Source organism: Calliphora vicina, chromosome 1, assembly GCF_958450345.1.
Source record: "Calliphora vicina chromosome 1, idCalVici1.1, whole genome shotgun sequence".
Taxonomy (NCBI): domain Eukaryota; kingdom Metazoa; phylum Arthropoda; class Insecta; order Diptera; family Calliphoridae; genus Calliphora; species Calliphora vicina.
The window spans coordinates 154,299,989-154,326,671 of NC_088780.1; the positions used below are offsets into that span (position 1 = coordinate 154,299,989).

Genomic DNA, 26,683 nt, shown 5'->3' on the forward strand with positions numbered 1-26,683 from the left:
GTTATGTTCAATAGCATTGATAGGCCCTACAAATGAATACAAAATTTAGATGATATCTAAAAAATACACTTTGTTTTATTTAAATTTAAAGATAGGAAGCGCTTAATGAAAGACACTTAATATTTTTTTGGAATGTGTCCTATTACTTGCATATTTGGAAAAGTTTCCATTGTATTTTTTTAAGTCAACTTTTAGTTAATTAACTTCTAAATATCAGCGAGGCTAACTTTGGGGCAGGGCATACTGGCAACACTTACACTCCTAGTAAGAATGTAATTATTTTAAAAGTTCTTATCATTTCAAAAATGTTTAAAGCCTCATAACATTTTCTATTTAAAGGTTTCAATTAAAATGTATCTACATATTTACACTTGAACCACAAAACACAATTAACTTGTGCCAGTTAATAAAGAAAAGAGAGGTGTTAGCTTATTGTAAATTTAAACACAAACCCTATAACAAGCCTACAATTTAACACAATATAGTACATGACATGTTAATGACCTGATAACGCCTGACAATCACGCACATTAAAGTAAATAAATTATTATAATAAAGCTAAAAAAAATACGCATAAATGAATAAAGAGCACAAGCGCAGCAGGATCACGCACTTAGTCACTTAATAACCAACACCATATTAAGCAGTTACCATAAATAGAGCTAACTTGCATGCGGTGACTACAACACAGACAACTACAGACACTTTTTTTAAATAAGCTGTAAGTGACGTGACTTGCATGACAAACAAAAAAAAAATGGGCTGTAACACTTTAAAGTAAAAGTTCTTTACAAAACCTAAAGAAACACCATATATAAAGCCATGGTCAAAGGGAAATGAGAACTTAGTTAACGTTCAACTGCGGATACACAATGTTCGGCAGCGGAAGAAATCCAGCAATTTGCACACTTTTATTGGTGTCACTATCATATTGGCAAACTATAGAAACTGCCGCTGTCGCCACACCCGCAGAGCAAGCTGACATACTATATCCGCCCCAATTTACCACCAATCGAATTGTGGGTGGCGAGGAGGCCCCTGAAGATTTGGCCCCCTATCAAGTTTCGCTACAGTCTTTAAAGGGCCGACATTTCTGTGGCGGTGCCATTATTGACAAACGTTGGATTATTACTGCCTCGCATTGTGTGGCCGGCAATAAGCCCGAGAAACTAAAGATCTTGACGGGCACCCAAAATCTGCAAAATAACACTGAGAAATATTACTATGTGGATCGCATTGAAATGCACTGCAGTTACAATAGTCCGGCCTATGCCAATGATATAGCTTTGCTGCATCTCAATGACACCATTGAGTTTGACAATCACACCCAGGCTGTGGAATACGATCATGAGCCGTTGAAGGAAGATGATGAATTGGTGCTTACCGGTTGGGGTACTCTGTCGTTGGGCGGTGAAGTTCCCACTAAATTGCAAACTTTAAAAGTGAAATATGTGCCATTTAAGGAATGTCGTGCTGCTCATGACAACACCACTTGGGTGGATGTGGGTCATTTGTGTACATTTAATGACAAGGGCAAGGGTGCCTGTCATGGTGACAGTGGTGGTCCTTTGGTTCACAATGGCAAACTGGTAGCTTTGGTGAATTGGGGCCGTCCTTGTGCCAAGGGTTTGCCAGATGCTCATGCTAGAATTTCATATTATCATGATTTCATACGTACTCACCTGAAGAACTGTGGTAAGGAGGAGGAGGAGGAAGAAAAGGAAGAGGAAAAGGAGGAGGAAAAAGAGAAGGAACCAGAAAAAGAAAACGAAAAGGAGAAAGAGAAAGAGAAGGAAAAAGAGAATTAATTATAGGATTATATACATACATGCATTTATGTTGTAATAAAACTATTTAAGTAAAAGAATTTCTATTTGAAATGTTTAAGTACTACTAATTCATATGAAGAGAAGATAAGTAGTAATAAAAAATGAGGTAAGTAAAAGAAAATACATAAAAATGTACAGAAAATAAGTTCAAGGAAGTCATTGAAATGGACCATCTATCCCCGTGTTCAAGATTCCCTGATTCAATGAAAGTTACACACAAGATTTTCTATAGAAAATACTGTCATAAACAAAAATTTCTATAGAGACAATCTTTTCTATATAAAACAATGTTATTCACATTATGCATTTCTCGATGTCGATGAAAATCGCGCTAAACTAAAAGAGCGACAATGTCGCTTATCTTGTCACTGACACTGTAACTACGATTTTCTTTATTAGTTCATCGACGACATTGTATAATATGAATTACACCAAATGGACGACAATCTCGTCCATTTTAAAGGCGACAATATTTTTTTTCATTTAAACGTCAATCAATCGTGAATGATTGTAATAGCGATAATATCACGTATATTGTCCGTGACACTGTAACAATGAAAAGTCCTTTTTTGTATTCATCGACAATTGTGTGGAAGTTTAATTCCACCATATTGTTCTCAATGATTTTTTAAATACAATGTTTTAAATTTGTCTTATTTGTCAATATATGGACAAGAAAGTGTAGCGAAATCGCACCTGAATTACAAGAGCGACAATTTAGTTTCCTGTCATACATGTGTCACATGTGTCATATAGCTAGGCTATGATTAACTATGAAAAGCATAGTTTTTATCTTGTGTCATGGTAAGAAAAACTACAATTTGAGTTGTGTTAGACATTGCCTTCTTCTGCCATATCGAGCATGTTTGAAGAACATGATTTGTTGCATGACTTGACAAGGTTTGGTGAGGCATTATCAGTATTTGCATTAAAGTATTGTAGGTATTATCAATTATAGTATTCCTACATACATATGTAGATTAATATTTAAAGCAAATTTCCAAATTTTTATATCAATTTAATGCAGCTATTAAATTTTGAATTGCAGGTGTATTAATAAACATTGTATTTGTTTAAACAAGTAATGTGTAATATCAATTTCCTATGGAATTTCATGAATGAAAATCTAAACAATTTTTATTATCTTAATCATTGTTTTTTTTAAATCTAAATATTAAACGTATGTTTGCAAAACATTATCTTTATGACTTTTGGAATAAATGATTATAATGGGGGGGAAAAAATCTCTTACTCATGAAGGCTAAGCAAAAGTTAGTGGGCTAGTGACTGGTTAAAGTGAAAGTAAAAAAACAGTAAAAAGATATAAATTAAACTATATTGCTAAAAAAAAAAATAACAATTCATGCTAATTTTTCCACTGAAAACTATAAAAACTTTGTACTTATTTACTTGAACTTCTGGGGGTTTATGTTGATAAAATTAGCAATAAAATTTATGAAATAATGGGATTATTTGTAAGATGATACAGCTAATATTGGTTTCAATCGGTTTCATTAGGAAAACTATAAAATTGATGGTTACAGAAATAAATTCTTAAATCAAATATTTCTAACACAAATTAAACAAACGCATCTTAAACAGCTAGTACACAAAGATCCGGATCTATTTCATTAATAGAGACCAAAACGACAAAAATCGAATCACTTTCTCCAATATAATTATATGGTTTTCTTATGAATTGGTTCTAAAAAAAATATTTGCTCAAAAAGTTTATATTTTTTCAATTTATAACGATCGTAAATGATTTAACCAAAATTAGAAAAACGATGCAAATCGGGGTCGTAGTGTATACTGATCCAAATAGAATAAAACATTAAGTTACTCTAAATCCCCAGAATTGCTCATTTTATTACATTGTGTTTAATTTTTTTAGTCATGGAAATATAACCATATACGAACACCACAACGTGATAAAAACCGTGTCTCCCAGTTTTGCCCAAAATCATGCACTTTTTTTTACCATGAACCTGAAAAAGGTAAAAAAATCGAATTTTTTTAAGTTTTTTTGAGAGTAAATCAAATTGAAAAAATATAAACTTTTTGAGCAAATATTTTTTTTAGACCCAAATCATAAGAAAACCGTATAATTACCATGGGTAGCAAACTGTTTAAACTCATTCTCAAATATTAAAACCATAGATAAATACACATAGATCAAAAACACTCCGGTTAAATACCTAACTCAGTTGTCAAAAACCAAAGTGGTGATAATGCATTAGAAAGAAAACTATGCGAAATAAAACTATGTAATTATTTTGAGTAATTTTTATACCCTTCACCATGAGTGGCATGGGTATATATAAGTTTGTCATTCCGTTTGTAATTTCCACATTTTTCATTTGCGACCCCATAAAGTATATATATTCCGGATCGTTATAGATAGCGGAATCGATATAGCCATGTCCGTCTGTCCGTCTGTGTGTTGAAATCAACTTTCCGAAGCCCCCAAATAACTTACATACACGATTCATACATCAATATCTCCGAAATTCTTCCAGCTCGGTCGCTATTTAAAATCGAGAAAATCGGTCCACAAATGGCTGAGATATAAGGAAAAAACTAGGACAACCTCGATTTTTTACCTATTTTTGACCTATATCTGGATTACTAAGTCATTAATATAGACAATATGGATATCTAATGATAAACAAAGACCTTTGCAACGACGTATATAAGACCATAGTAAGTTGGACATACAATGGGTCAAAATCGGAAAAAAATATTTTTTAACCCGAATTTTTTGTTCATCAAAAAAATTTTTTTTGTCATAAATTTTTTTTCCAAAAAAAATTAATTAAAGAAATTTAAAAAAAAAATTTTGAAAAAACTTTTTTAAAAAAAAATTAAAAACCAATTTGGAAAAAAAAATTTTTTAAAAAATTTTAAAACATTAAAAAAAAAATTTGATTTTGTTTAAATAAAAATATTTAAAAAAAAAAAATATTTTTAAGTATAATTTGGTGTAGGGTATATAAGATTCGGCACAGCCGAATATAGCTCTCTTACTTGTTTTTTTTTTGAGTTTTTTTCTAGTTTCCGCTCTATGTGTATTTCTCTATGGTTAAAACCATAGGGTAACATATAGACAAGACGTCATTGTCCAAAAACCTAACTCTTTCAACAAAATATATGCTAGATAATGTACTTAGTTGTTGTATCAGACATATGATTTTTTGTATTTTCGTTTAACAAATAGAAGTGTCTTGTCTCTATGTATAATTCTCTATGGTTAACACTTTGTTAATATTTCGGAAATAATTTGTAATTTGACAATAATAACTTTCCCAACAATTAGGGGAATTTATTCTCAATTTGAGAAATGTTTTTATTCTTAACTTATTCATAAACATTTTTCTCAAGGGTATTTCAAATGTGGATTATAACTAAGTGTGGAGCATAAACTTCATATAAAGTGTGCAACATAAATATCACTTTTCTCATGCCCTGAAAATTATATTTAAGTTTAAGAATAGTTTGAAAATAGCATTTGATATCAAGTTGAGAATTGCGATTTGTCAAACCTTTTTTCTCTAAACAATTTCAAATTGAAACTCAAACCTTTGTCTAGGTTTGAATAAGGTTTGAGAATCATGTTTTATATCAAATGTTAAAGCTTTCGTATTTCAAATGTTGGAATTTGTGGTTCAATGGTTTGAGCAATTTTTAAATTCGAGACTATTTTTTTGAAGTCATAAATGCACATGAATTTGGATTTAAATAGCAAAATGATTACATTGATTTCTTTACATATTTTAAAATTTCTAACCATTTTAAGTTCAAACCTGTTTCAAGGTATGAATATAGTTTTAGAATCACGATATCAAATATTAGAGCCATCGGATGCAAAATACATAAACAAATTAGAAAATTCTAATTCAAAACTTGTTTACATTACGCAGATATGAATTTGTGTCTAAATAGGATAACGTTTACATTTCTTTAAACCATTTTCAAACTCCAAAAATATATTGAAATATTCTGCTTTATTATCCTATTTAATTGAAACTTAAATACAATAATTATTGAGGTCTTAAGAAGAAATTAGGGTTCAAATTAGTATATTTGGGTTCAAAATGAGGCTAAAGTTTTTAAAGCCTTTTTTACCCCTCTTGGGATCATATGGCTTCCACAAAGCATTTCCATCTTATACGATTTCTTGCAGTTATTTAAGCGTCTTTCCCATGTAAGATGGCACTGTCCTAGTTCTTGGAGTATCGTGATTATCCATGTACGATGTTGGCATTGGATCCAGTCTATTGTTATTCTGCCTTGTGTCATTCGTTAAACGGTTGTTATACCAGCTAAGTAGATGATTGGTCTGCGGTAGCAGGTCTGGAGTAGTGATGAGGAACCTTGCTAATCTTTGATTCCTACCTTTTTTCCCAGGGGTGGAAATACTAAAGGAATCTTAAAAAACAATCCAGATCATGACTAAGTTGTACAGTGCTTTCAACCAAAATCGATCAACTTGAATCCCCCATGGTGGGACGATCTAAGTTCTTTAAGTAGTAAAAAGTAAGTAGTAATAAAAGCTTCGGCAAACTGTCACAATAATCTTATAAACGATATAACACGAGCCGATTTGTGAATAAACTGATATTTTGTTTACAATATCAACTTTGACTGTTGACAGCGGCCATATTGTTGAAGCTACATTTATCGAATTGGCTATCATTTATTCAGTTTGTTTGGCAAATAACCATGGATGGACAACACATGCAAATGAACAAATCGGGCAATTTTCCGTGCGTTCTTCACGATCGATTTGAGGGCATGGTCATCTCACGTGAGATCGTGCGATTTGACCCCGTTAGACATTTTGGGGGGGGCACGAGTCTATGAGAAATTCGACATTTCGGATTATGATATCGCATCGAATGAAAAATATCGATGATATCTCACACACACTTTGTTTTATTTAAATTTAAAGATAGGAAGCGCTGCTTTTTATAAATTTAAATAAAGTGGATACAATTTCCTATCTCTTGATTTATAAAAATTGGAAACATATCACATTTGATAGCAGGAAATAGGAGCCTGATATCAAATGTGATGATGTTTTTCCTTTGTTCTGTTAAAATAAATTATAGCCTTCAAACTTTTCAATTCCAAATATTGTAAACCAATACTCTAATACTCTTACCATAACCACAGACATTAAATATCAATAAAAAAAATCTATGGGTTTTCAAATTCTAATTTAGATTTTTAAATAAAAAGTCTAGACGTTGATAAAAGATTAAAAAATCTAGTCCAAAATCATTATTTAATACAATATTGTTATTTATATCGTTAACGTGACAATTAAAAAGTCTTAACACATTTGCTGGACTTTAAACAGTCTGCCAATAACACACGCATTGATTTCCTCTACAAAAAATTATTTAATAATATGAATTATTACGAGTAAGTATTAATCATAGACTTCAATTCGGACAAATGACTAATTTATTGTTGTCTTTTCAAGAACAAACATTTGCAAAAAACCGAAAACAATAGAAAATAAACATTTCATTAGAATTCACAGCAAACCACCAACTGCTGCACAAACAACACTAAACAGACGATATCTAATCACAAACACTTTAAAAAAAACTTTGGAAGTTTTCGGTGGACTACCCGCCAGTTAGTAATGTTCTAACTAGCAATTCCCCAGAAAATAGTATGAACAATTATCAGAAAATGCTACCGCATGCTCACTGGCAGCTACTGATTGTAATAATACTGGTTCGTATTCGCTTGAATGCTTCGGAATACAGCTTAATCAGTTATTTTTTATGATCTGCTTTATCGTTAGTTGAGGGTTTATCAATAATTTCGGTAGCCCATGGTAGTGAGAAAGTTTGGCAGTCTATAAAAGTAAAAGTTTTTAGACAAACAATAAACATTGTGAAAGAAAACCTTCAAGTGAAAAGTAATTCAGATAGAATAATTCAAAAAATACAACAATTTAAAAAAATACTTTAGACAACAATACCGCAAAAGAATTAAACCAAAAAATAATCAAAATGCAAAAGTTTTTACAAATTATATTGAGTCTTACATGTGCGGCTCTTTTGGGCTGTGAAGGCCGCGTTATATCGCAAGAACAATTACAAAAAGTGCAACAGCTTTTAACGGAGACCCGTATTATTGGCGGCTCAGAGGCTACGGAAGGTTTGCTGCCCTATCAAGTTTCCATACAAAATACCTTTGGTGAACATGTTTGTGGTGGCGCCATTATAGCACCAGAATGGATTCTCACTGCCGGTCATTGCTCGGAATGGCCTAAGCAATATTTGAAAGTGGTAACTGGTACCGTTAATTGGACTAAACCCGATGCTGAGTATTTGGTAGAAGATATGAAAGTTCATTGTCTGCATGATAAACCCATGTATCACAATGATATTGCCTTGATACGTTTAAACAAACCGATTGTGTATAATGAACGCACTCAACCCATTAAGATGGCCCATAGCAATACTCTAAAGGAAGGCGATAAACTCACACTTTCCGGCTGGGGCAGCATTAAGGTATGGGGACGTTCTCCCGATATGTTACACACCGTTGATTTAAGCTACATGGAACATGATAAATGCTCGAAGAAGGTTAAAAACTCTGCCTGGTTGGGTGAAGGTCACATTTGCACTGATACCTCAGAGGGTAAGGGTGCCTGTCATAATGACTCTGGTGGTCCTTTGGTAGATGAAAACAATATGTTGGTGGGTGTGGTCAATTGGGGCGAACCGTGTGCTGTAGGCAGACCCGACGTATATGCTAGTGTGCCTTATTATCATGATTGGATTCGTGGTGTTATGGCTGGCGGCAGCACTTGTTAAAAGGAGAAAATATTTATATATTTTTTAAGAGAATTTCAAACTGTGGAACAAACTATGAAGCCATAGCGAACAAACAATTAGTTTTAAGTATCAATTTATTTTATATACAATAATTAATTTTTAAATAAAATTTTATTTATTTTACAAATTTACAAAAGAATTAGTATAGTTTTCATTTACAAAAAAAAAATGGGGGCTTAATTTATGTTTTTACAGCCACTCGCATACGAGTGTAATCTATTCATTGTATTACTTTATAACTTGGCTATATGGTTTAAGATTTACCGTAAATCTCGCTCGGGAGATCTTGGGAATCTCGAGAATCCGTAAAACTCGGTCTACAATCTATAATTAAACACCTAGCGGGTAATTTTTTGCTTTAGCACATTGTAATTATACATAAATACATGATCGAAACTCAAGAGAATTTGATTCCGATCAACCAAACAACTATATCTGATGAATTATCATTACTTTAACATTTCATTAAACCCCTGTTATGGACACTATATGACATGAATTTCGTAGGAACATTGTTATCTTACTCGACTATCAGGCAAATCTTGTACTACTTCTTCTGTTCTATTCAGCCAGTGTAAGGAAGGTTAAGTTGTCTATTTGTTATTACCCAAGATTGGTTGTCATAAACTCACTAGCTGTCCTTTCAACAGTTTATTGTCGCAGCTACAGGGACCGTATATTATTAAACAAAATATTGTTAAAGAAAAAAATATTGTTACGAATTCGCATTAGCGTTTTGAATTTAACAGTCTGTAACGACTGTCTGCAACATTCATCATGTTTATAAATATGTCCATCTGTAGAAGCTTCTACTTATCAACAATGTTGATATCATGACAACACTAAATGTTTAAGCTGCTAACATTAACATTGAAAGCTCTAGAATTCGAGTATTCTAGTTTTGTCCGTTCGAGGCTACTCGAATGAAGATGGCACTGTGTATGCAATTGCAGTAGTTAGTAAGTTTATTATAAGCGCTGTTAAAGTTAACATCAACTTACATTCTTGTACATTATAAAGTGTAATTTAAGTGTACGTGTGTGTATTAAAACCAATTAGTAACTATATAAACTGTTGTTTATATACATTCGAATAAATAAAGAGTTGTTACAATTCTAAACTATTAAACTGCTTTTATTTGCAATCAAAAGTATCCGGTTTATTTAAAGGAAATAAACCACCGTTTTTAAAAGGTAAAAACGTACCAATATTGTAAAATCCATAAGTGGAACTAAACTGTTCTAAATATTCGTGAGTGGGGTGATCTTATCAAAACCGGGTATTCTAAATCTATGAATAGTTCATTTCAGTTTGAATTTCCCATACATTTCCCTCTTTACAGATGATGAAGGTATTGAGGCGTTGAAAACAATCGATTAGAGTCGAAAGTCTATTGTTTCCAACGCTTCTACTATTCATAGATTTAGAATAGGTATAGGTCTAATCAGATAAATGGTATGGTACAGTTATTAATGAAATTAGACATTTCCTAATGAAGATTAGACAGTGAGCGAATGATATTTACTGATGGTGTGTTGTGGTGAGGAAGATGAGAAAACTCCTAAATTCCTCTGTCCTGCATTATTGCGACATTAATGTTTTGGTCTAGATACAGTTCTTTCGGGTTAATTTCGTCTTCTCAATAAAACAATAGTGTATAAGCACTAGAGTGCCCCTTAGAATTAAATTTTTTGAAAAGTTGAAACGGTACCCGCTGAAAACTTTCGTAATGACCTAAAATACCACCAAACAAAATTTTAGCTTGTTCTATGAAGAGCAACCCGTGCCGACTTTCGGTTTAGTTTTGAGGTGCATATAAAAGGGGAAAAAATGCATTTTTTTCAGTTTTTTTTAAAATGATTGCCATTAAATAATTACTTTTTCAATTTCATTTAAAAGAATCGAAATGTGTACGTAATTGTAGTTCTAATAACATATAAAATACAAAAATTGGTTAAAAAATGTTAAAGTTATTAAAAAATCGCCAGGCCATTAACGTGTCTCAGGCCACTAGAACAAGAAATGTAGGAACAAAATTAACATATTTTGAGAAATATTCAAATAAAAGCCTATTTTTACTTAAAATATATCCATATTTACTTGTATATAAGTTTTTATCTTCATAGGATACAGTTCGCAGGTATAACCAAAAAAAAATATTTTTTTGAACGGCAGTTTCAAAACTCCAATTAAAATTTTTAAAATTTTTGTTAAACAAACTTTAGAATTTTTTGATCATCACATGGAGATTTATTGACAACATAATAGGGAATATAAATGTGCAAACAGTATGTCAATACATCCTATAGTTTTTCCGTACCTGAGATATAAATTTTGAGATTTTCGAGAAAAACTAATTTTTTGGCCATATTTTGGAGAATGAGCCCAATTTCCTTACTGTTATTAATTTTAAGTGAAATCTGTTGAAAATATTATAGTCCAGCTAATTTTAAATATAGTCTGAAAGTTTTCCTAAAATCGGAAAACGTTAACCCTTAAATCGTGAAGGTCAAAGGTAAATTTTTTCAATATTTGAAATTTCTAATGGAAAGATAGCGAAATGTTATATATTTTTGGGCCGATTTTGATGAAACTTAAGAAAAATATAACATGATGTCTAGTATTTACAATAACAGTATAAAAATGGAAATTAACCCTTAAGAGCACTTGGGGTCAAAATGACTGTGTTTTTCGGGTTTTTAAAAGTTCTGGGTCATTTGGATCACAAGTGCTATTAAGGGTTAATTTCCATTTTTGTACTGTTATTGTGCTTATTAAGCACTATATAAACACTATCCATAAAGTTGGTCAAAAGATCAATTGAAATATTACTTTTGTTCCAGATGTCTACTAACACAAACATTTTAAACTCAATTATTTCGAAATGGCAAAAAAATTATATACTATTGTTTTATTAAGGAACGATTTTCTCCTAGTCTATAGCTACAATTAAGGCGATGACAGGAAAACAAAATTCCTATTAACAAAATAATAATGGGGTTTTGTTAGTTTCGATAAGTATTTCAGAAATGAGTTTGCACTCGATGATTTTTTTATAAAAATATATTGCAGTAGATTTTTTGTACTTAATTGGAACAAATGTTTAAGGTTTGTCTTCAATGGATTTTTTTTATTCAAGCATTAGACTACCAAGTAATTGAATTTATTGATAATAAGTTGATTAATAATATTGATAGACACACGGATGCCTACTAGCATATATCAAACTGCTTATCTAATTATTATAAAAAAACGAAAATTATCATCTTTCTTTGACTTGATTTGTATAACATAAAACTATTGGCATTTCACATTTATCCCACTAAAACGCCCAACAACAAATTTTTATAAAAACATTTTTATTAATTATAAATATCAATTTAAACTATTTCCACATTTATGGCGCTAACGTACAACCCTTAATACTAGTTCTTATCCAATCATTGTAAAACGACAACTTTGCAAAGACATCGGGAAAACCATGAGCACAGGGAACACCCCAATTACCAACACCCACCAACTGGCCCTTCGAGTTGACCAAAGGACCGCCAGTGTCACCGTGACAAGCACCATTACCGCTTCTAGGCAGGACACACAAATGCCCATCATCAACATCATCGGCATACTGGGCATACATATTCTTGCAACGTTCATTGCTTATCAACATGGCATCCAATTTCTTTAACTCTTCAGGATAATGTTGACCCAATTGCCAACTGCCCCAGCCAGTCATGGTTAATGTTTCTCCCTCCTGCAACTCATCCAATTCAGCCAATGTGATATTTTGGGTCTTGTCATCGTAGGCAATTAGAGTGGTCAATTTAATCAAAGCGATATCGTTGTGATACAAAGGCTTATCGAAATTACAGTGTATAATAATGTCTTCCACATAATATTCCCAGGCCAAACCCATCCAATCATTGGTGCTGGTTACCACCTTAACAGAACGTTTATCCAAACCGGCTACACAACTAGCTGCCGTTATCACATACTGATCAGCAATTATAGCTCCTCCACAAAAATGATTACCATACTGATTTTGCATAGACACCTGCCAAGGAGCAAAGGCTTCGGGCGCAATTTCTCCTCCAACTATGCGCGATTGAGGTTTTTGATAGGTTTTAGAGACAGGAACTTTTGTATTAACATTGCTTAGACCCGGATAGGGTTCATCCCTCAAACGTATGGACTGGCTAAAAGCCAATGATGCCAGGCATAGAACGGTTAAAATTAAAGACTTCATTGTTCACTCTAAGCTATTCTGTGTTAGACTGTTTGATTAAGCGTCCACATTAAATGTTTTTACTTTGGTTTTTAGTTTCAATATCTTGAAATGGATATCGGCAGACATAATTTATGATGTGTGATTTTATATTTTATCTAGACCATAAATTAAGTTTTATGATGCTTGAGCGTTTCATTTATTATTTTAACTGGTCTTGATAAAGATTTCGATAAGTTATTAGTTGTCTTTAGGATTTTATTTTTGTATTTATTAGAATGCAATTTCTTTAGTAATAATTTTACGGCAGTTTGTGTAGTTAGGGAATTAGTACTTAGAGTGGTGGCATGTTAATAACTAATGGCGCCACTTTAGCATATTGAAATAAGCGGACTGTTGATGTGTGCAGATAACGCATAAGTTGCCTAAGCGTTACTTGGAGTTTAAGAAGGTTTTAAACTTAATGGGGTCTTATGTGAAGAGCTCTGGATAAAGTCTTCATTCCCAGTTCTAGATAAAGCTGGTGCTTTTCACGATCAGTTTTTGGGGATCATGGATACATGTAAAACTCTAGGCTTCAGGATTATTCATGGAAGCACTGTCATCTTCGTCGATAGTCAGGAGGAAGTTATGTCACTCAAATCACAGATAACTTATACCACTTCTACTTTAGAAATCCAGTACATTGTTCCGGCTAAGAAGTCAATCTGATATTTCCCAAGTTTCGATTTATGTGCCACTATGGTAATATACAGTCAGGATATCTGGCCTTGGGACAATTAAATAATATATGAAGATTTTTTAAAATTTATTTTCCATTTTTCTTTTTTTCTTCCTTTTTATTACACTGTACAACACAAAAAAAAAATTACAAGGTCCGACCAATAAATTTTGATAGAGGAGAAAAAAAATACAGACACGTGTATCGGCATTTTGATTTAAAGTTTCCCAACTCTGGCACATTATTATTGTTAATCGGCATAAGAAACCATGTGATCCTTACATTTTAGCTATAAAATGTGTTCAGTAAATTTATGTAAAATGTTATGGAGAAAATTTTTGTAGAATATGTTAAGCCCTAAATCCTCAAGGCATTGGTCTTTTTTGTCCTTCTTTTAAAAAAGAGCAAAAAACACCATTAAGGGGTTAAAATGTTCCGCAAAAATATTATCCGTTAAATTTTACTATAAGTTCCTGAATACACCAAAATAAAAAATTCAACCTGAAAGTCAGAAATAAGACACAACGACGGAGAGCCTAGGGTTAGTTTCGCATTAATTAAGAATTTTATTTAAAGTACCCCAAAAATTTTGCATAAAAAAATAGTTCAAATTCAACTAAAAATCACTAATATCTTTATTATTTTAACTTCGATAGCAAATTTGGATAGAAAGTATTCATTAATTAAATTTTGTTTAGCTCTAGGGAATACCATACAATGTCCAGCATATTTCCGGCTCGGTTGCTATTTAAAATACAAAGCACACAATTATTGCGGTGTGCTTTGGGCCATTGACTTTCTGAACGACCCATGGTGTTACAGGACCTAATTTTTCAGCACTTACTTTCAGATTGTCCTTTAAAATTTGTAGGTTGTCTGGCGGTGGGTCTTTGATGGTGTGGGTGTGCTGTGGGCTGTATGTCAGCTGCAGGACTTGGGAATCATGTATTCATTGTAATTACAATGAACATCCGAGACTACTTACAAATTTTAAAGGACAATTTGAAAGTAAGTGCTGAAAAATTAAGTCCTGTAACACCATGGGTCGTTCAGAAAGTCAATGGCCCAAAGCACACCGCAATAACTGTTAAGGAGTGACTATTGTATAACGTGCGTAAGCAGTTATATTCACCTCCGCAATCTCCAGGCCTTAACCCAATAAAGCTCCTGTGGGAAATTTTAGACCGGAATATTGAAAAACGAAGCATTTCATCGAAGGACGAACTCCGAACCCTTTTTAACGTAAGATAAAGATATAACAGAATATCTTGGAAACTCTATGAAAAAGCAACTAAAGGCCGTAATTAAGCTCAACAAAATATAAACTTTTTATTTTCGGCTTTTGGTGATATAAAATAGAGCGCTACCCATCAACTGTATACTAAATTTGGACCGTTGTTTTTAGGTACTTTTTTCTTTTTCTCATAAATTTTCCGCGAAATCAATTTTAATTTTCAAAGTTTTTTAAAATAATAAAAGTTTAATCTTTAATTTAATTTTAATCAAACTTATGTATTTCTTTCTATAATTAAAATATTTAGCTTCATAGATGAAAATGCGTGCTGTATACTAAATTTTGACTCTGACTGTATATCTGGATTACTAACTAAGTCATTAATATAGACAATATGATAGATATTTCAAAGACCTTTGCAACGATGTATAAAGGCTATAGTAAGTTGGACCTACAATGTGTCAAAATAGGGAAAAATATTTTTTAAACCGAATTTTTTTTTCATTAATTTTTAAAAAATTTAAAAAAAAATTTGGAAAAAACTTTTTTAAAAAGGGTATATAAGATTCGGCACAGCCAAATATAGCTCTTCTACTTGTTTTTCACTAATAATTAAAAAAAAAACAAACAAAAATTTAATAAATTTAAAAACAATTCAGAAAAAAAAAATTTGTAAAAATTTTTTTTTTAATAAATTTTAAAAAACAATTTTGAAATTTTTTTTTTAAATTTTGTATACTTAAAAATGTTTAAAATTTGTATTTTAAAGTACAATTTGGTGAAGGGTATATAAGATTCGGCACATCCATTATTTCCCCTAGCTCCCAAACAAATGTCCTCCCGAAATACTTCATACTATGGAAATCGTGTCACCTAATTTCATGCGGATCGGTCTATAATTAACGAGCATAAATCTCTTAAAAATGTTGGTATACCTACACATAAAATTCAACGCATATAACTTTCATGGCGATCGGTCCATAATTCATAGCTCTCAATTAAGACCGAAAATAAGTTATTGAAATTTTAAAAGAAAAATAATTTTGCTCATTTACTTAGTGTTTTTTCTTACTTGTTTTAATACATGTCATTAAACAATTTGACAGAAATGGTTAAACTGTACTTTTTATAGGGACTTATAGCTTTTTCTTGTGATAAATTGAACTAAGCGCTTTTGCTCATCACTACAAAACAACAACATAAAGCGAGATAACTCCAATTGATTTCTTTGTAATCAATGTATTTTTACTTATTGTACATTACTGCATTAAAATCTCAGTTTCTAAAAAAGTGGACTTAGAGCCTTTGCATGTTAAGCCAGCGATATGCCTCTTGGCCCTCGTATGTTGTACTTATGCTGGCTAGAGACGAATGATGGGATTAAGTTTAGTTTAGGTTTGGTTCACTGATAAAGTTTGGCTAACATTTTTAATTATAATTTTGTTCCGCTTCTATTATGTATGTATGTTGATTTTCAATACCTAAAATAAATCTCAATAATTTCGGTTTTGTATTTTATACAAACTCTTGGTTAAACTCTTGGCCTTGGATGAATATTTCACCAATTAATAACAATGATAATATTCTTACAGTAGTTGCATTAGAAAAAATTATTATAAAATAATAAATTTTATTTCTTTACAATTTTTACAGAATTAATTTAAATGTACTTTGAGTCAATAGGTAGATAAAACTAAAACTCAAGACTTAGGTAGTACTATTTATTAGTTAAATTAAAAAAAAACATTTCTAAATTAATTTTCAACATTTTATATCGCTTTGTTTAGTAAAGTAAAGGTATTTTGAACGACATAATTCTAAAATTATTACTGTAAGTCATAAAGATTTGCAATTTAAAAATGCGTAAAATATTCGCAGAAAAAACCCAACAACACAATGACTAGTAAGTATTAAATAAAATGTTTGCAAATATATCGCTAATAGTATCTAATTCTAATTATATATTGGCAAAAAAAAGCTAATAATTCTCAAAATGATAAAATTTATATACATGCAACGTAATTAGGGTATATAAAAACAAATTGTCGGCATTTTTCCTTAGAGCCATGAACATATAAATATGAGCTGCTAAAATTATATTTCATTTAATGGTTCCATTAAAGTAGTAAAATCAACAGTACAAGTTTTACAATTAAATTAAAAGAACAACAAGTAATTAACTTTAAACAAATACTCAACAAAAAAAAAATGATTTCCCATTGTGCTAAAGTTGGAGGTGCCATAAAATTGTGGCATTTAAGTGTCATAATTTTTATATCGTTCAATTGCTGGCCATCTTCCTATGGTAAACGTATCCATAAATCTTATCTAGATATTGAGGATATAGTCATAAACGGTGGTCGTATTGTTGGCGGTGAAGTGGCCGAAGTGGGTTATGCACCCTATCAGGTGTCAATACAATCAATTTTTGGTTCACATTTGTGTGGTGGTGCCATCATCGATGAACAATGGATTTTGACGGCGGCCCACTGTGTGGAAGATTATCCTTTGGATGTGTTGCGTGTCATAGCTGGCACTAATAATTGGCAGCAACCGGGTGTGGTGCGTCAAATGGAGATTGCCATGCCCCATTGTAGACACGACAAACCTTTGTTTTATCACAATGATATAGCGGCTGCACGGTTGAGTGAACCTCTGGTATTTGACAATTTAACTAATAAAATCGAGTTATCACATGATGTCTTAAAGTCCGGTGATGTTTTAACCTTAACCGGTTGGGGTGCTACACGTTTAAATGGTGAACCACCAGAATTGCTGCAAAAAATCGATCTAAATTTTGTTCCCCATGAGGAGTGCAAGCGTTTGTGGGACGATGATGAGGGTGTAGATGTGGGTCACATTTGCTCTTTCACTAAAGCGGGAGAAGGTGCTTGTAATGGCGATTCTGGTGGCCCGTTAGTGCACAAGGGCAAATTGGTGGGCCTGGTGAATTGGGGAGCTCCATGTGCTCGCGGCAAACCGGACATGCATGCCAGTACTGTGTATTATTATGATTTCATACAACTGGCAATGAGTCAATGTTATATACAGAGAGGTTGATATTTGGGGGTTTAGTAATATTGATTTTAAATTCTAATTGCAACAATTTTATGTAATTAAGTTAAAAATAAAATTATTTATAATAATCTAATTTAAGTATTTGATTTCATTTTGTAATTTTTATGCCCAGTTGAAAATTTTACATTTCTTTCAATCTTTCACCAACTTACCTTCATTTCAGTAGCATCAAATTGCGAATAGAACCAAACCTTACTACATTTCAGCACATCGTATTGACAACATACCTATTTTATATGGTTAATATCAAATTTAAATAGCTTTAAGTCTAAATGCTTTAGAAAATATTGTTACGTTTTAACCTTTTCAAAACGCTGGTTTATTTCCTTTAAATAAACCGGATACTTTTGATTGCAAATAAAAGCCGTTTCGTAGTTTATTTATTCAAATGTACAACAACAACATAATTAAATATTCACTCAATGTTTTTTATACACGTTTGTAAATTCGCAGAAATACAGACACAATTTATAATGTACACGAATTTACTTGAAAAACACAACACACTTTAAGGCACTCAGTTGATGTTTATTCGAAAAACGTCTCTGATAAACTCACTAACGACTGCAATCTCTGCCACTATTTATAACACTGCCATCTGCACTCTAGATTGTTCTTTAACTGTCAAAATTCGAATATTCTAGATCTTACTAATGCATACGCCATCTGTGGTGTACCTTCTACAATGTTCTTTAGCTGAATATTCGAATTCGAATACAGCGTGGCCAACTTACGATCAAATCAAATGAAAGCTTTTATTTAATAATGCCCACAGATATGTTACAGTTTGCTATTACAGCACTGTTATTTGAAAGCATTATGCTACTTTTAAATCAGCCCTTAAAATCGTTATATTTGAATTAAAATACAATTTCGTAACAATATGTTACTAACTATTTTCATAAAAAGTCATGAAAGCTTCCAAAAGCTTTTTTTAAAAATTTTAGTACAAAAAAAGGAAAAGAAAAAGTTTTAATATAAACAAGTAAGAGAGCAACATTAGGCTGTGTCGAATCTTATATAGCCTTCACCAAATTATACTTTAAAATAATTTTTTTTAAATATTTTTAGGTAAACAACATTTTTTTAATTTTTTTTTTTGAAAATTGTTTTTGGATTTTTTTTTCGAAATTGTTTTTTTTGTTAATTTAAAATTCTTTTTCTTTTTTTGCAAAAAGAATTTATGAGAAAAATTTTTGGTTAAAAAATATTTTTCCCGATTTTGACCCATTGTAGGTCCTACTTACTATAGCCTTATATACGTCGTTGCAATGGACTGAAATATCTATCATTATAAATCCATATTGTCTATATTAATGACTTAGAAATCCAGATATAGATAAAAAATAGGACAAAAATCGAGGTTGTCCCGGTTGTTCCTTATATCTCAGCCATTTGTGGGCCGATTATTTCGATTTTAAATAGCAACCGATCCGGAAGAATTCCCGATATATTGATGTATGAATCATGTATGCAAATAATTTGGGGGCTACGGAAATTCGATTTCAACATACAGATGGACAGACGGACATGGCTATATCGACTATAACGATCCAGAATATATATATTTTGTGGGGTCGAAAATGAAAAATGTAGAAATTACAAACGGAATGACAAACTCATGGTGAAGGGTATAAAAAAGAAAAACGAAAAATGTTAAATAAATTGTTACTTTATTCCCAATCCCCACCCCTTGGGAATTTCGATTTATATGCGGGCATTTAGAAATAGGGTATTTTTGGGAAATTTTTCGAAATATTTCACATACAACTGCATTTAACTCGGGCACTTATTACATTATATATGTACTTGAGTGATACCTTATTTAAAAACTACATTCTCAGGCAATCCAGCTCTTTCAGGGCTTTTGGAATTCCGTTTAAATATGGAGAAATTTTGGGTCATTCGTTGGCTGTTTAAAAATGAGATAATGTTGAGGCATTTTTCGAAATATTTCCATACAACTGCATTTCCTACCTACTTAGGAAATAAGGAAATTTCCATCCAAAACCGAAAAGTTATAAAAAAGGAAAAATGAAAAATATATTTTACTTTTAAAAGCTTTTATACCTGATAAATTTGTATCATGATAAACTTCAAAATAGTTGTCTAGATAAAAAATGATCAGGTATTGTCTCCATTTATTAGTATTATTGCTTCGTTGTGATAAAATTGTTAGTGCTTTTGCTTAGATAACTTTGTCTTGACAACAAATGTCATATATTTGTCAAGTATAGACAGGGGGTAAGATTTTATAGATATTTTTCAGTTAGTCCAAAAGTTTTTTTTTTGGCATTTTGTGAAATTTCTCTATTAAATCTTTAAAAATTCACAAAACATACAAAATAAAAATTAAAAAATGTGTTGTAAGCTTTTTTAAGGATTTGATAGTTTTCACTCAAAACTTTTACTCAAATGTTTTTTACAATTGTGTTAAATTTCCCTGTAAAATATTTCAAAAATTATAAATTCGAAAGCTGACTGTTATCAGTCCGAAATATTAAGAAAAACTCTTGAAGAGCACATTTTGTAAACATTTGTAAAAGCTCATGCAAGCTTATTATTAAAAACCTTTAAATTTATTTCAAAATTCTATATAAAATGTTTAAACATTTAGGAAATCCATTGAAAATTATGTTATCCTAACTTAACAAAAACAGCTTTCGAAAGCTATTTGAAAATTTTGTCTAAAAAATTTACAAAATTTTAAATTTTTTTTTCAAAAATATTGATTTGTAAAAATTAAAAAAACTTTATAATTTTTTTTTTTTTAATTTTGTCATATTTCACTTGCAATGTTGGAAAGATCTGAAAAAACACATAGAAATAATAATAAAAGAATAAAGAGCAGCTTTGAAAACCACTTATGTTTAAGAAAATTGGTTACAAAAGTTTTATAAATCATTTTTAAAATGCTCGCAATATTACTTACATATTATTTATAAAGAATAAAGATAAAAAACTTTTAAGTGTTTTCCTAAAAAGTAAAAAAGTTTTGAAAAGCTTTATAAAGTTTTACGCCAAACTAGTTTAAATTCATGAATGCTCTAGAAATTTGTTTGTCCTCATTTTCAACAGCTTTTAGAAACTATAACTAAGTTTCTTAAAAGAGCTTTATAAAGCTTTTAAACAATTTTGCAAATTTTTTCAAAAAATATTAAAAAGTTAGCAAAAATCACTTAAAATTTATTTATAAAGTATTTTAGGTAAAAGCTTTCAAACGAAAACTAGTTTTGAAAAACTTTTTAAAGATATAGAAAGTTTTGAGCCAAACAAATTTAAAACAGCATGTGTTAACGCTTTAAAAAGCAATTTGTCCTCATTGTCGATGCTTTTAGCAACAATATATTGAATTCTTAAAAGATCTTTCTCAAAATTTGTTCAAAAATATTAGAAAATGGGTAAAAATCACATACAAATTGTTTTATTTTAGATAAAAGCTTGCAAGAGCATTTCTAACAAAAAATTAAGCTTTGGAAGGCGTTTTAAGATGGTGAGTGTTTTAAGTAAAACATAGATAACTTTTATATCGAATATTTCTAAAGCTTTTAAAAACTCTAAGCAAATTTGTTTTAAAAAAAAGCTTTTATGTACTTATCTTTCACTTAGTGAGTTTTAGATAAAACCTTTTGAATCATTTTGAGAGTTTTAAGTCAAAAATACTAAAAAGAACTCCTGAATTTTTTGAAAAAATCTTTAAAAGTTTAATTTCTTTAGATTAGAGAAAGATTTTTGAAAGCTTTTGGAAACTATAAAAAAAGTTAAAAGAGATTTGAAAATTTTCCAGAAAATTTCCAAAATTTCCACTAGGTTTAATGTATAGATTTTTACAAAAAGTTTAATAAGCCCCACACTAAGGTAACATTTAGTCGAATTATACCCTTTATGCTACAAAAACATAATCAAAGTTCTTTAGTTGCCACCTTAGACATGACTAGGTTAAATATTTCTTTATAACTAACACACTTTATGAACTAGTTTTATAAGAAGCCATAAACAATTTTACTGATTATATCGAAAATCAGTCATTTGCTATTTTATTCATAAAATCGAAAATAAAAATATATTAATCAGGTTTTATTACTGGCCAATTTAATTAGTTATCGTTTATATCAGCCAGATATACAGAGCATACAACAGACTCAACTTTTGTTTCGGCTTTAATAATTTCGCCAAAGAGATTTTCCTATCAAACCTTCTGCAAACGTTGAATACCAAACACTCACCGGATTCGAATTTAGTGTTACAATATGAAACTCAAAATTATTAGTGTGTGTCTATTAGGACTGGCGGTGGCAAGAGCGGTACGTTTGGTAGGTAAAAGTCACCTAGCCGGGGAAGGACGTGTAGTGGGTGGTGAGGTGGCGGAGGAAGGTTTGGCGCCCTATCAAATCTCTTTGCAGGGCATGTATAACGGTCATATGTGTGGTGGTGCCATTATTGACAAAGAATGGGTTTTAACAGCTGGCCATTGTGTGGATGGCTACAATCCCACATATCTGAGAATTATAACGGGCACCAATAAGCATTATGAACCAGATGCGATCTATGAAGTGGATGAATTCTGGACTCATTGCAACTTTAATAATCCCATGTATCACAATGATATTGCCCTGATACACATAAATGGCAGCATTAAATTCAATGAGAAAACACAACCCATCCGATTACCCGTTAAGCCTATGAAGCCAGGCGATGATGTTCTGTTAACTGGCTGGGGTAGCACTGAGTTTGGCAGTGGCGGTCCCGATGAATTGCAAAAGTTGACTACTAAGTTTATTTCTCATCAACAGTGCAGTGAAATGCATGAAGGCGAAATGCATGAAATGCTAGATGTTGGTCACATCTGCACATTTACTCATTTGGGCGAAGGTTCGTGTCATGGCGACTCAGGTGGTCCTTTGGTTAGCAATGGCTATTTAGTTGGTCTTGTCAACTGGGGTAGACCCTGTGCCACCGGTGTTCCAGATGCTCATGCCAGTGTTTATTACTACAGAGACTGGATACGCAAGACCATGAATACATGGAGGGGTCAGTGCAGTTCGTGTCATTGCAGTGCTAGTAATTATCCTTGGACCGGTGGTAATCAACGTAAAAATTAAATAGTTTGAAAATTCGATTTATGATTCTTAAAATAAGAAAACTTGGAATTTGTATTGTTTAATTTTACTAACTAATATATTTATGGCTAACATTTTTTAAGTAAATTTTATTGATATTTGTAATTATGTAAGAAATGTTCATATGTTTTTTATTTAACTTCTCTGGAAATCAAAGAAAATTCTCTTGAATTTTCAGGATATTTTAGTTTTATACCTTAGAAGCTAAATTATTGAAATATTTGACTAAATAAACGAGAACAATAAAAAATAAATTTTACATTTTTGTTAAATATTTATTTAATTAGGAGTTTGAGCGCCAGTTAGGGGGAAACCCCCAGGATAATTATGAAATTACTTACTGGAAATGAAGGCTTTAGGTACCACCAGTCGAGGTAGTGCTGAGACTGTGTAGACATTTTTTTGTTTGGGTTTTCGGACGAAACCTTGAAACTTGCACTTTGAACTCAGCGATATTTTTTCGTTAAGTCCATATTGACTCCTAGAAACGTTTTGAAATTGTCACGTGATTTTGGGCTCCATTAATGAACAGCATCGATGATGTATGAATAGGGGGAAGCAACAAAAATGTTCGACAAGGCATCGGGCCTTACCGCTTCAAATTTGCTTTATGGTCATACTAAATTCCGAGTTGCTCAAATTTTATATAAGAATGGCGTAGAATCGCTCAATTTCAATTGTCTATAACTTTTTTATCACAATATTGGTCACAGGATATTGATAATATCAGTAAATTATTCAGGCTCTAGTTCATGAAATAGTTTTCCTTAGAAATACAATTTTATTTATTAAATTTTCCACCAATCTTGCAGAATACCCATCCAAAATCACAGGTTTTTGGCTAGGTATTTGTGAGATGACTTCATCGTTGGAGGTTTTGAAAGAAGAAAGATGAGGGAGCAGATGATGGAGCAGTTCGTACCCTAATTCATGGATTTTTGCCATGGAAACTACACATGTTTGGACAATTTTTTGACCCGATTATGAGCAAACGCGGCAGTCATCTTGCGTAAAGCTTTCTTATATCCAAGCGATAATTCAAAATTGAAACCATTGATGTCATGTGTCATGCCTATGACTTTCAAAATTTCTCGCACTTTCAATCTCCGATCGGCCAACACCATTTCGTGATTTTTTTCAATTGTTTCGGTTGTAGAGACCTCAACTGGGCATCCGGAACATTTGGCATCTTCCGTGCTTGTATAGCCACAACGAAATTCAGTAAACCACTTTTTTACCATTGAAAATGATGGTGCAGAAGTCCCATAGTATTTATCCAGCTGGCCTTTATTAGTGTGATATCTTTTTCCGCAGAAAATAATGCTTAAGGAGCAGATGAAATTCAGTTTTTTCCAATTTCTCCTCAAGTCACGAGGTAATCATCGCTATCAAACACAAACTAAATGACGCAGCTTGTTCGCGACAAAAGCCGCGAACATAATGTCAGAATACAGTGTCTGACAGGGCAAAGGGACGGGATGATCGGTTAGGTTGACATGACAGAGACAATATATTGGTTAATGGGTTGGGTTTAAGACGAATGGAGACAGGACGGAATAGGAACACTAGTATAAAAAACGAACATTTTGGACAGAAATCAATTAGTTATTCAGTTGTGATTGAGTTGTGGAGATCAGACTTACTCAGAACATTAGATTATATTGAATAATTGTTTATTAATTTAAGTAAAATGTAAATAAAATGTAAGTAGAGTTTTGGAATGAATTTGAATTGGAAGAAGGAAGTGTTTTATTTAAAAATAGTGTTTTAACGATAAGCAGCGCAACCAGAAAGAGAAGTAGAGTTCTACAAGCCAAAGAGATAGAGAAGAAAAGATAGTTTCTACATACATATCTCTGAATTTAAGTGAATTCAATTCTAGTCAGAAGTTTTCTTCGATCACGCAATGGACCATAATACGGAAATCATTTCATTGGGGAATGCACGGTCCTATCACAACTTACGGTCCTTGCACAACCTTTATGTCCTGACTGAGATTGATCTTGAAATTGAGTTGATCGAGATCTTTTCGCAGTATTTTGCCACATGTAGACTGACAGATTCCCTATTTTTGAACTTAAGCACTTATTGTGGTATTACGCCAAACACGATACATCATACTTATGATTGAGATATTTTTGATGCTACGATCGAAACAAGAACTGAACATTTAATAGTGAACATATTAACTTGAATTTAATCAATCTAAGACTGCCTGGTAAGTAGATTATTACCAGCGGAAATCTTAAGATCAACTTTCCTTAAGTTGATCATTCGTAATCTTCACTATTAGACTAAACAAATACATAAATGACTATATTGTGGAATAAATGATAGTGTGATATACATACCTTTGACTTTATGTTCTAAATAAGGTACTTATGTTCTAAATAAGGCACACAAAAGTCTGATTTTTAATCTTTAAATTATTATAGGGTGATTTCTAAGAAATAAAATAAAACAAAACGTTTTTTTAAAATTTGTTCAAAAAACAAACCTTTATTTATTTTAATTCATCTGGAATCAGCTGTTACCATTCCTTCATTTTTCTATTCAAACAATTGCCATTTTCACTCATCGTACTACGTATCCAATCCAAATAAAAATACGGACTAGCATAAGCATCGGGATAGCCAATGCCACAGGGATAACCCCAATTGACTATACCCACCAAACAGCCGCTACTAACCACAGGACCACCAGAATCACCATGACAAGCTCCCTCACCATATTTGGTAAATGTACAAATGTGACCCACATCAAAATCAGGATCATTTTGTAAGGCTGCTTTGCAACGTTCATGCTCCATGAATTTTAAATCGACTTTTTTCAAACGTTCTGGTGCCGCACCCCAAGGTTCCTCAGTACCCCAACCGGTGAGTAAAACATCATCACCATCGTTTAATGGTTTCGAAGGCAAATTGACAATTTGGGTATTCTCATTGAAAACAATACTTGAATTCAGATGCAACAAAGCAATATCATTATGCATACTGGGATTATCATAATTACAATGTATATAAATGCGTTTGACATAATAGAATACTCCCGGTTGGCTTAAGTCCTGAGTGCCCGTTAAGACACTGACCTCTTCGGGTTCACTATAGGCAACACAGTGGGCTGCCGTAATAATCCAGTCAGTGTTAATTATGGCCCCACCACATATATGACCTCCACCTTCTTGTAGGGACACCTGATAAGGAGCTAAACCGTCTTCTGCCGTTGAACCACCCACAATACGTCCAGCAATGGGTGTTTTTTTCAATTGTTTGACACGTTTCGCTTTAACGGTTGCCAGCAGCAGCAAACAGGCTATTGCTGCAAAAGCTATATTCCAAATGATCTTCATGTTTACTAGCTATTCCAAGGTATGAGTTTATTTAAGGAATGCATTCAATAATAATGTTGATATCTTGCTTACATTTTTCGATTAAACACAAAGGGTAGCAAAGATAATATCATGTGATAGCGGCTGTATTGTATTGAGGCCATTAATTAATTGTAAATAACAGACTGCAATTTTTATGGAATTATAAATATTTTTAATTTTAACTGATATTTTTTTATTAATGCACCCTGTTTTTATTAAAGGTTGTACTTGGTCATTTTATATTTTCTG

At 31.9% G+C, this 26,683-nt stretch overlaps 6 protein-coding genes across 6 annotated transcripts; 4 read left to right on the forward strand and 2 right to left on the reverse strand.

The window, feature by feature from the left end:
• Nucleotides 1-834: 834 nt before the first annotated feature.
• Nucleotides 835-1,867, forward strand: LOC135964136 (chymotrypsin-2). Its single transcript, XM_065516219.1, has one exon. It carries the CDS (start codon nt 873-875, stop codon nt 1,806-1,808), a length of 936 nt encoding a protein of 311 aa, XP_065372291.1. The 5' UTR covers nt 835-872; the 3' UTR covers nt 1,809-1,867.
• Nucleotides 1,868-7,795: 5,928 nt separating this feature from the next.
• Nucleotides 7,796-8,772, forward strand: LOC135959280 (chymotrypsin-2-like). The gene has a single exon (XM_065510412.1). It carries the CDS (start codon nt 7,859-7,861, stop codon nt 8,666-8,668), a length of 810 nt encoding a protein of 269 aa, XP_065366484.1. The 5' UTR covers nt 7,796-7,858; the 3' UTR covers nt 8,669-8,772.
• Nucleotides 8,773-12,050: 3,278 nt separating this feature from the next.
• On the reverse strand, nt 12,051-12,961 carry LOC135959290 (chymotrypsin-1-like). Its single transcript, XM_065510425.1, has one exon. The coding sequence runs from the start codon at nt 12,930-12,932 to the stop codon at nt 12,087-12,089; it is 846 nt and encodes a 281-aa protein (XP_065366497.1). The 5' UTR covers nt 12,933-12,961; the 3' UTR covers nt 12,051-12,086.
• Nucleotides 12,962-16,991: 4,030 nt separating this feature from the next.
• Nucleotides 16,992-17,989, forward strand: LOC135959294 (chymotrypsin-2-like). Its single transcript, XM_065510440.1, has one exon. The coding sequence runs from the start codon at nt 17,075-17,077 to the stop codon at nt 17,924-17,926; it is 852 nt and encodes a 283-aa protein (XP_065366512.1). The 5' UTR covers nt 16,992-17,074; the 3' UTR covers nt 17,927-17,989.
• A 4,164-nt stretch (nt 17,990-22,153) lies between these two features.
• LOC135959302 (chymotrypsin-2-like) lies at nt 22,154-23,128 on the forward strand. Its single transcript, XM_065510451.1, has one exon. It carries the CDS (start codon nt 22,195-22,197, stop codon nt 23,044-23,046), a length of 852 nt encoding a protein of 283 aa, XP_065366523.1. The 5' UTR covers nt 22,154-22,194; the 3' UTR covers nt 23,047-23,128.
• Nucleotides 23,129-25,564: 2,436 nt separating this feature from the next.
• LOC135959312 (chymotrypsin-2-like) lies at nt 25,565-26,417 on the reverse strand. Its single transcript, XM_065510462.1, has one exon. It carries the CDS (start codon nt 26,411-26,413, stop codon nt 25,595-25,597), a length of 819 nt encoding a protein of 272 aa, XP_065366534.1. The 5' UTR covers nt 26,414-26,417; the 3' UTR covers nt 25,565-25,594.
• Nucleotides 26,418-26,683: the final 266 nt, after the last annotated feature.

Excerpts from the sequence above, each read along its gene's own strand:
- LOC135964136 (XM_065516219.1), top strand. The coding sequence starts at position 873 with ATGTTCGGCAGCGGAAGAAATCCAGCAATTTGCACACTTTTATTGGTG.
- LOC135959280 (XM_065510412.1), top strand. The coding sequence starts at position 7,859 with ATGCAAAAGTTTTTACAAATTATATTGAGTCTTACATGTGCGGCTCTT.
- LOC135959290 (XM_065510425.1), bottom strand. The coding sequence starts at position 12,932 with ATGAAGTCTTTAATTTTAACCGTTCTATGCCTGGCATCATTGGCTTTT.
- LOC135959294 (XM_065510440.1), top strand. The coding sequence starts at position 17,075 with ATGATTTCCCATTGTGCTAAAGTTGGAGGTGCCATAAAATTGTGGCAT.
- LOC135959302 (XM_065510451.1), top strand. The coding sequence starts at position 22,195 with ATGAAACTCAAAATTATTAGTGTGTGTCTATTAGGACTGGCGGTGGCA.
- LOC135959312 (XM_065510462.1), bottom strand. The coding sequence starts at position 26,413 with ATGAAGATCATTTGGAATATAGCTTTTGCAGCAATAGCCTGTTTGCTG.